Here is a 9203-nt window from a genome sequence, read left to right as displayed (position 1 = left end):
GCACTACCTAGCAAGATATGGACAGATCATGAACTCGGCCTCAAAGACAAAATATATGCTGACCTCTAAAGCATAATATCAATAACATAATGCTGACCTCTAAGGCATTTGGCAAGAAGAGAGGGTGATTCTCAGAAAAAGGGCATGAAATGAAGACCTTCGAGTGGATTATTTTCAAAAATTCACTCGAAGCTCGGGGGCTACACCCATTGGGTGCACCTAATCGTCATCTCAGATCAAGACAATGCTGACCTCTAAAGCATAGGGCAATATCAAAACAAGGCTGACCTCCGACAAAGTACAAGTGGAAAATAAAAGTGATTTCTGATAATACTCGAAGTGAAGACCTTCGAGTGGATTGTCTGCAAAAATCCACTCGAAGCTCGGGGGCTACACCCATTGGGGTGCACCTTTGGTGCACCCAATGAAGTTCGAAGTCCTACAATACGAAATGCTGACCTCCGAAGCGCGAGTCTGAGACAGAACACCAATTTTTGAATGATAAAAGCAGAAGGAGACAGTAAGAAATCGTTTTTACCGGATTACCCAGAAAGCACTTCCTGTTACAAACAAAGACCGCAAGCTGGACCTAGGATCTTTGGGCCGATTATTTCAAAATCAACCCAAAGATCGGGGGCTTGTGGGGGACAGATATCCCCCGGGTCCACTGGAAGGATAAAAGACCTCACGAAAGGCCCAAGGGCCCAATAAATCGTAAGGTCATCCCTTCGTGGGCCTGGGGAGGAACGACCAGTGAAGCAGATTGACGTAAGGCCGGATCGGTGCGAGTCCAGACGGCCCAATGACTTTGAGAGAGTAATCACAACAGTGACCCGACCTTCCCGTGCTGGAACCCCGTACAACGGAACCAAGCGAGGATGGGTCGGCGGAACTATAGGAAGATAGACTCAATTGGTTCACTATCATTTAGGCGCATACTGTTATCATATCCGCATGTAATGCCCCACGGTCGAGTATATAAGGCCTAGGGGGCACCCCTTCAGAACGATCGAACTCGCTACTCAGCCATCCACCTCAACTCTCTACGTTTCCCGCACTAGAGAGCCCCCTTGTAACCAGTCACATAAAGCATTCTCGCCAGGACGTAGGGTATTACACATCTCAAAACGACCCGAACCTGTAAACCATTGTTTATTATTTCTCGTGCATCCGACACGAACTATTGAGCTACAGTCGGAAACACCATCCTACTCCTAAAAAAACACCTTGAGGGGCAACTCCGGGTGTGCGGTCGGACCCAAAACACCGACAGTGACGATGATTGCATCGCGTGTGGATAGTTGAGTAGATTGGGAAGGGAAGGGTGAGCGGGAGATGCACAACAATCTCTTTAAGGATGGATGGATAAAGATAGATTAAAAACAAATCTAATTAAGGTAAAAGTGAATAGAGATAGATTAAAAATAGATCTATGTATGAGGTAGAAAAGTGTGTGACACAGGATGACGCAGGGTTGAAACCAATACTTTATAGTTGTGGAGATGGAGATGGAGAAAAGATAGCTTATGCTCCATTTGGATGTTTGTATTTGAGGATAAGGAATTGAACTGGATTCAATATCATATCAATTATGGTACTGACGTTTGACTTTAATTCATACCGGCTTCTACTATTTCTACAACGTTTTTGTCTCTACGGATTACAGCTGCAGCAGTCCAAACAACCGTCTTTAATCAGTAATTTCAATTCTATTGTTTAGATGTCATTGAAATAGAGTTTGGAATTGTGCGGTCTAATTTCTCACAATACAGAGGGGTGATGCTCTATATTAGAAGAGTGATATTTTCAGAGAATTGAGTCTATGATTCTAAATCTCAATTTTATGCGCAAACAAACAACAGAATTTTAGGTGATTCAGTATCTATATCCAGATAGGATATTAAAGTGGCCGAAGGATAAAATTGCGGTCCAAAAGTGGATAGCATCTCGCGGGCTGTCCACGACAAACCCAGCCAAGCCAATACTGGGCTGACCCAGTGCGGTTCGGTTCGGTTCTGTTCTGTTCTGTTCTGTCTTTCTCCGAATAAAAGCCTGCTTCCAGCCCACGCCTGTACTCCGAACCGGCCCAGCGGTGGCCAAACCGGCCCGGGCACAACTACAAGGCGTGCGGTCGAAGAAAGAAATTGATGAAACGGCGGCTGAGGCCGCAAGCTTCTCACTGGCCGCAAGCAAACCGAACGAACCCAACCGAAGCGAGAGCTGAGCAAGGCAGAGGCGTCGTGACCGGCGATGGAGCGGCTGCAGCGGATCTTTGGCGCCTCCGGCATGGGGCAGCCGCCGACGGACTCGCCGCTGCTCGATTCCTCCGAGCAGGTCTACATCTCCTCCCTAGCGCTTCTCAAGATGCTCAAGCACGGTGCGTGGATCCTCCTTCCCTCCCCCGGAATCTAGGGTTAGGGTTCGTCCCTGTTTTCCTTTGCTTTCGCTCGCGCTCGGGGTCTGATGCGTCGTTTCGGTTGCAGGGAGGGCTGGGGTGCCCATGGAGGTCATGGGCCTCATGCTCGGCGAGTTCGTTGACGACTACACCGTCAGGGTCGTCGACGTCTTCGCCATGCCGCAGAGCGGGACTGGTGTCAGCGTCGAGGCCGTCGACCACGTCTTCCAGACAAACATGCTTGACATGCTTAAGCAGACCGGCAGGTAGGGATCGACTGATGATTCTCTCAGTGGATCTGTAATGCATTCTTTTTTTTTTCGTCCATCTCTTTGTTTTATTAGTTCACATTGATTGCTTGATTTGCCCGTACTACTTAGTCAAATTGTGTAGGATCATGCTATTGAATTGCACTGAGGTCCACACATGTGTCTGTTGGTTGCAATGTTGTTCCTTGTTTGGATTAAACCGAGGTTGTTTTGCTGCTTGTACATGGTAATTTTGAAGTAGCACCTTAAGTTCATAATCTGTGCTCCTTAGATGAAATTTTTAGGGCAACAATTGACACCGGTAATGTCACTACTAATGGTACTATTTTGTTTCAAATTATAAGTCGTTCCAACTTTCGTGGAAAGTCAAAACATCTCAAGTTTGCCAAAATTATAGAGAGCATTACAAAGATTTATAACATCAAATAGGTATATTGTGAAAATATGATTAATAAAGAATGTAATGATACTTATTTGGTACGGGCAAATCATTTGTCGGTTCTGTGGAAAACCCACTAGCATTCATAGTATTAATCAATATTGTTTTAACTCAGTTATATTCTGTAGGAAAACAAATATGTGATATTTCCCCCCTTTTGCAGGCCAGAAATGGTTGTAGGTTGGTATCACTCACATCCTGGCTTCGGATGCTGGCTATCAGGCGTCGATATCAATACTCAGCAGGTCTATGCAAATCCACTTGTTCTCTAAAAGGGATCTTTTGGAATGGTCTATCAAAACAGGATAGCTGCTGTCATTGCACTGTACTATATGTCATGTCAACGTCATTATAAACACTGATGTGTTTTTTAATAAAGCATGGATATGATATTATGATATGTTGTACTATAATTGATCAACTGTAGGCACCAGTCAGCTTCTCCCTCTCTATCCCCCTATTGCCTGTTTTCAATTTCACTACCTTCATTGTGTATTTGTGTAGGTTCCATCACCCTGAAAGTTGTGGATGAACTCATCTTGTTGGTAGTTCAGTTAACCCGCGTGTTTTTTCATAAAAGAAAAATGGGTGCCATTAGCTAATTATTGATCCCAACTCACTGGAGTTGTTCTTCTCTTATCTACCTTTTGTGCTTCTGTTCTATATCTTATATCCTATATAGTGCCAAACACTGCACTCGTAGGCCTAAATTTGTTCAATATATAAATGTGCAGAGTTTTGAAGCTTTGAACCCTAGAGCCGTTGCTGTTGTGATAGACCCCATCCAGAGTGTGAAGGGGAAGGTGGTTATTGATGCATTCCGCCTCATTAATCCTCAGACCATGATGCTTGGCCAGGAGCCACGTCAGACAACATCAAATGTTGGGCACCTAAATAAGCCATCTATTCAGGTAAGTACTAAGTAATATTGTATCATATCTTGGCCTGCATGACAGGTTTTTTCTATCGCACAATGCATGGGGGCTGTCTTACCCCCGCAAGTCAAGTTTTTTTTTAAAAAATATTGTATCATATGAACTTGTTTTGTTCCTTTATTAAAAAATGATTTGACCATATCTGTTCTTTATCAGGCTCTTATCCATGGGTTGAATAGACACTACTATTCAATTGCAATCAATTACCGGAAAAATGAGCTTGAGGAGAAAATGCTGTTGAACTTGCACAAAAAGAAATGGACCGATGGGCTAATTTTGAAGAGGTTTGACACTCACTCGAAAACCAACGAGCAGACTGTCCAGGTGCCTATGCTACTGAGCTCACTTTATCTGTCTGCTGAAATGATTTTTTTTGTGTTGATCCTTTAATTCTTGAGAGTAATAAGTGTTTCTTTTGTCCGTTATTGACAATATGTCTACTTGTCCAGGAAATGCTAAACCTAGCCATAAAGTACAACAAGGCAGTGCAGGAGGAGGACGAACTGCCACCTGAGAAACTTGCGATAGCAAATGTGGGTCGGCAAGATGCAAAAAAGCATTTGGAAGAGCATGTGTCGAATTTGATGTCATCAAACATAGTTCAGACCCTAGGAACCATGCTCGACACGGTTGTCTTTTAGTCTACTAATAATATTGTTGTCCCAAACTGAAACATAGCCACACTATGGAAGCATGACACATGCAATGAGCTTGAGGCCAGATACATTTTGGTTCTAAGGTTTGTTTATGAATGGATTTGTCTACATTTCATTGTCGTTAAACTTCCTGCCTTTTCTATCAAAGCTTCAGTGCGTTCTAGTTATGTTTAAGCCAAGGTGGCTCCAGATGTCAGTTGGGATGTCATTGCCCTGGGAGAACTGTGTAATGTGATTATGACCTGTGGCAGATAACTTATTTTGTTTCTTCTACATGCATTGACACGAATCTGAGTGATCTTGTAAACTCTTCGGAGCATGGCCGGCCTTGAGATGTTATGGATTGTTTGGTTTGAGGAATGATGTAGTCCATCATCTATCATTCCTCATTTTTTTGTTTGGTTTGTGGAATAGAGTGAGTTAATCCATCACCACTTCATTCTTTATTGTTAGTTGTTTAGTACTAATATGTGGAATGGAGTCATCCCATCAAATTTAAGGAATTAATTCATGATGCACTATTTTATTTTGGATAGAGTGATTCATCAAACCAAACACTTCATTAATGTTTATTACGGTGATCTATTGGTTTTACTTTGCTATTGCCTTAGAGCAATCACAATGTTGTCCAAAGAGTCTATAGAAATTAAAATAATCATTCATTGCTGGCGTTTGCGGCCTGCTCGTCATCCGCGCGGAGTGTTCAGGCTCACTCGATACTGACCACACCATCTTGCTTCTCCTCGCCTGCCTCTGGTTAGGACAACGTGGCGAAAAACCGATCTGGGATAGAATAACGTGGTGAAAAACTGACCGTGCTCCTGCTTTCTCCCCCTTGTTTGGGAGTAGGAGAAATGGAGAGAATTAGTATCTAATTTGGGTACTCTAATATTAAACCTAATCCTATGTGTTGAGGTGGATTGAAGTGTAACTTAAACTAATTTACACCCTAATCCATCTCAACGCACGTGGATTGAGTTCAATACTAGAGCACCAAAACAAAACATAGAGGGTGTTGATCACTTGTTCTCAAAAGCTATAAATCAAGAACAAGGCAACACAAATATTAATGGTTAAAGACATTCGTCCTTGGTCACATTATCTCCCTTTATATATAATGATCTTCGGACGAAGGTCATGAAGAGCATATATTCATCATTTCAATATTCAAAGATATAAATAGGGACATGTGAAATGCAGAAATAGCATGAATAAATCATTTTAAATCATTAGATTATTCACATTATCATCATATAATTATGAACAAACATCAATGATGTTTAAATTACATCGGTACCTTCGACTTGACAGAAGGCAAAAGTCCTGAAGTGACGCGTGAGCGATTACAAGTCAGCGTGAACAGTACGGAGGTACTGTTCATCTATTTATAGGCACGGGACACAGCCCGAACAAAATTACATTCGCGTCCTTGATAACTAATCATAACCATGACACAAATTATCAGGGACTATGCAGTCTTTTCCTCTTTAAGTCGGTGCCACCCTTTGTCTCAAGCGTGTCATCATGCTGAAGCTCTTTCAATTGTAGCTTCGGCATATATCTTCATGTCGTGCCTGCTTGCATATCATCTTGCCGAATGTGTTTTTGCTTAGAGGACCTTCGACGGAGAAGAATGCCCCCAACATTAGCCCCTTCGCGATGCTAGATCGTTTTTCGTAACGAGCTCGATCCGTGAAAAACTCGAAGGCTTCAGAAAGCCGAAGGTCCGAAAAACACCTTCCCTTATCTCGTTGCCGAGAAACGATTATAATATTCCGGGCGTCGAGCGGTCCACCGTTCAGCGAGTGTAAGCGGCCTGGCGGTTCACCTTCCCCTCTGCAACACTATATAAACAGACGGGTTGATGAGGAGTTAGCACAACATTCATTGTCATTGCACTGTTGTGCTGTTAAAAAAATTAACCATAGCCGAAGCTTTCTGCATTGCGCTTTCAAGCGAACACTTCATCATTTAAGGTTAACTTCGTCAGACGGGTTAGCTTCGTCAAACGGTAAAAAACCGTTGAAATGGCCAGAGTGCGATCAACTGCAAGGGTGTCTCGTGAGGAGGACGAAACCAAGGCCGCTGAAACGGCCCCAATTTCAGAAGTAATGAAACGATCAGGTCTGGTTGCGACTGACGAAGGTACTTGTAATGCCGAAGCTAAGCAGACTGTAGTTGAGGGTGAAGATGTTGTTGAGAGTGAAGAAGACTACAACATTCTGATCCCAACGAAGCCTAGTCATCTAGATTTTGAAAAATATACTGTGACTGAAGATGACATGCCTATGATGATGAAACTGGGCTATTTTGGAGAGGCTGAGAGTAAGCTCATTCGATTTGCTGGAGAACAGACTATCCCAGAGCCAAAGAAATATGAAATTGTGGTTTTCAAGAGCTTCTTCAGAGCAGGGCAGCGATTCCCGCTGAATGAGATGATAGGGGTAGTTTTAAAGAATTTTGAAATATATCTTCATCAGCTGACTCCCAACGCTATTGTTAGGCTCGACGTCTTTATATGGGCCCTCCGAAGCCAAGGGATGAGCCCGGATGCCGAAGCTTTCTGCCGAGTGCACGAGCTGCACTATCAGACGAAGGCCAGGGCAGATAGCCTTCACGAGAATTTTGGCTGTTACAATTTTGCGTATCGGAAGGATACAAAGGCACCAGTCCTTAGCTACCGCACAAAGTGGCCCACCGGTTGGAAAAATGAATGGTTCTATATGAAGGCTGACAAGAAAAAGAGGGAGAAGCTGATGACCATGGTCATGAGTCCGTGAGTTTGAGCTTCGAAATGACCAGGCCTTTATGCAATATGCAACTGGGTTCACCCTGTCAGCTGGCCGAAGTAGAATTTAGAGTGGTAGCTGAGCAAATCAGTACCAGGGACTTGGTGCAAGAATACTTGGCGAATAGAACATATCCGACATCAAGTGGCTGGGGAATGCCGAAGAGGAAAGAAGCGGGGAAAAAGCATGAACTTGTTCGTCTTGCTTATCGTTTCAAATTTGAAAAGCAATTCAAGAAACCTTGCAAAGAATGGCTAGACATGATTGAGACCAAGTGCAACAAAATACTTGGAAATTATACCAAAAAGGAAGATCAACTGATGACCGCAGCCTTCGACACCCGGCCAAAACAAAGGTTGAACCGGGTAATGGACGCCTTTAAATTTGAATACCCTGATTATGAAAAGCTAGACAAAGGTGCCGAAGGGGTGAAAAGAAAAAGAATTGTCAGCATTCTGAGCAGGCAAGTTGCTAGAATGGTAGAGGATGAGAAGACTTCAAAGAAGAGAAAGTCCACTCCTGAGCTGAAGGCGGCAGTTTCGAAGAAGAGAAAGGCTGAAACTCCGGAGCCGAAGATAACTGAGGCAACAGAGGAGACTCCTTCGACGCCTCCTGCTGCCGAAATAGCAGAAATTTTAAAGGTAATGACTGAATCGTTACCCATCAAGCTGCTAAGTCCTCTGGGGCCAGAATCGACGAAACTTTTACAGAAGAAGGATGAGCCTTCGGCTACAAAGGAGAAGGCTGATGGTCATAAAAACAAAGAATTTTCAATGTCATGCAAGCCATTGAGCGGACACCATCGCTGGCCTCGGCATCCAAAATAGCACCTATTGCAAGTGTCGAGGCCACTGCCGAAGCTGATACCTCTGCCGAAGCTGCCAATCTTGAAAGTACACTGTCAGGGATTGATAAAATTCTTTCGGATATGGCTGCGGAAGAGACAACTGTGGCTGCAGAGAAGGTCATGGCCACAGTGCCTGACAAAGCGAAAAAGATTGCTGATGCTGCTTCGGAAGAAAGGGACTTTGACCTTCGAAACCTGGTAGGTCAAGAATTATCCGAGGCCGAAAAGAAGGAGCTACAGGAATATGGGATATCCTGTGGCTACCAGCCAGGAGCTATGCTCTTTGGTGGAATTGACGAAGGAGCCTTAGGATGCATTCGCGATCGCGCCGGGGCAAAGATAATCGGCACTCTATCGAAGAGTGTCAGTTTCCCGAAGCTTGAGGCTGATATTAGCGGCTACCGGTGACAACATATCGTCGACAGTCTATTTTACTCCAATTTCAAGGTAAAATTCTTTTTGCCTAAATCTATGTTTTTCTTTCTGATGAAGCAAAATTTCCTGATGTTAGCTTATTTCTACAGAGTATGTTGTTAAGTAAAGCATTGAGGATGCAACAAGACCTCGAGGACAAGAAAAATGAAATCATAATCGAGGGCTTAGAGAGTAAGATCAAAGATTATGAAGCTTCTCTAGAGAAGAATGATTTCCTGCTTCAAGCAACATAGGGTTCGCTCGCAGAAATTCAAGCTGAGAATGTTAGATTAAGCGAGGAGGTTCTCCAAAGTCAAACAACCTTAAAAGACAAATTAGAGAGCTTCGAACAAAAGAAGAAAGAACTGCAAGAAAAGTATGAAGCTGAAGCTGATAAAAATACTAAGCTGCAGAAATCATTGAAGAACCTTCAGAATACATGTTTGAGTTTTGGCAGCC

General features: G+C 43.4%; 1 protein-coding gene across 1 annotated transcript; it reads left to right on the top strand.

The window, feature by feature from the left end:
- The first annotated feature begins 2070 nt into the window (after positions 1-2070).
- Positions 2071-4973, top strand: LOC103649975 (26S proteasome non-ATPase regulatory subunit 14 homolog). Its single transcript, XM_008675667.3, has 6 exons — positions 2071-2377; positions 2484-2661; positions 3267-3348; positions 3838-4014; positions 4195-4362; positions 4488-4973. Exons 1-6 carry the CDS (start codon positions 2251-2253, stop codon positions 4677-4679), a joined length of 924 nt encoding a protein of 307 aa, XP_008673889.1. The 5' UTR covers positions 2071-2250; the 3' UTR covers positions 4680-4973.
- Positions 4974-9203: the final 4230 nt, after the last annotated feature.

The sequence above is a fragment of the Zea mays genome, chromosome 3 (genome assembly GCF_902167145.1).
Source record: "Zea mays cultivar B73 chromosome 3, Zm-B73-REFERENCE-NAM-5.0, whole genome shotgun sequence".
NCBI classification, from domain to species: Eukaryota; Viridiplantae; Streptophyta; class Magnoliopsida; order Poales; family Poaceae; genus Zea; species Zea mays.
The sequence above is the reverse complement of the archived record's forward strand: the minus strand, read 5'-3'. Positions and strand labels throughout refer to the sequence as shown.

Excerpts from the sequence above, each read along its gene's own strand:
- LOC103649975 (XM_008675667.3), top strand. The coding sequence starts at position 2,251 with ATGGAGCGGCTGCAGCGGATCTTTGGCGCCTCCGGCATGGGGCAGCCG. Across the intron at positions 2,378-2,483 it reads TCTCAAGATGCTCAAGCACG|GGAGGGCTGGGGTGCCCATG; the intron begins GTGCGTGGATCC and ends TTTCGGTTGCAG. Across the intron at positions 4,363-4,487 it reads CCAACGAGCAGACTGTCCAG|GAAATGCTAAACCTAGCCAT; the intron begins GTGCCTATGCTA and ends CTACTTGTCCAG.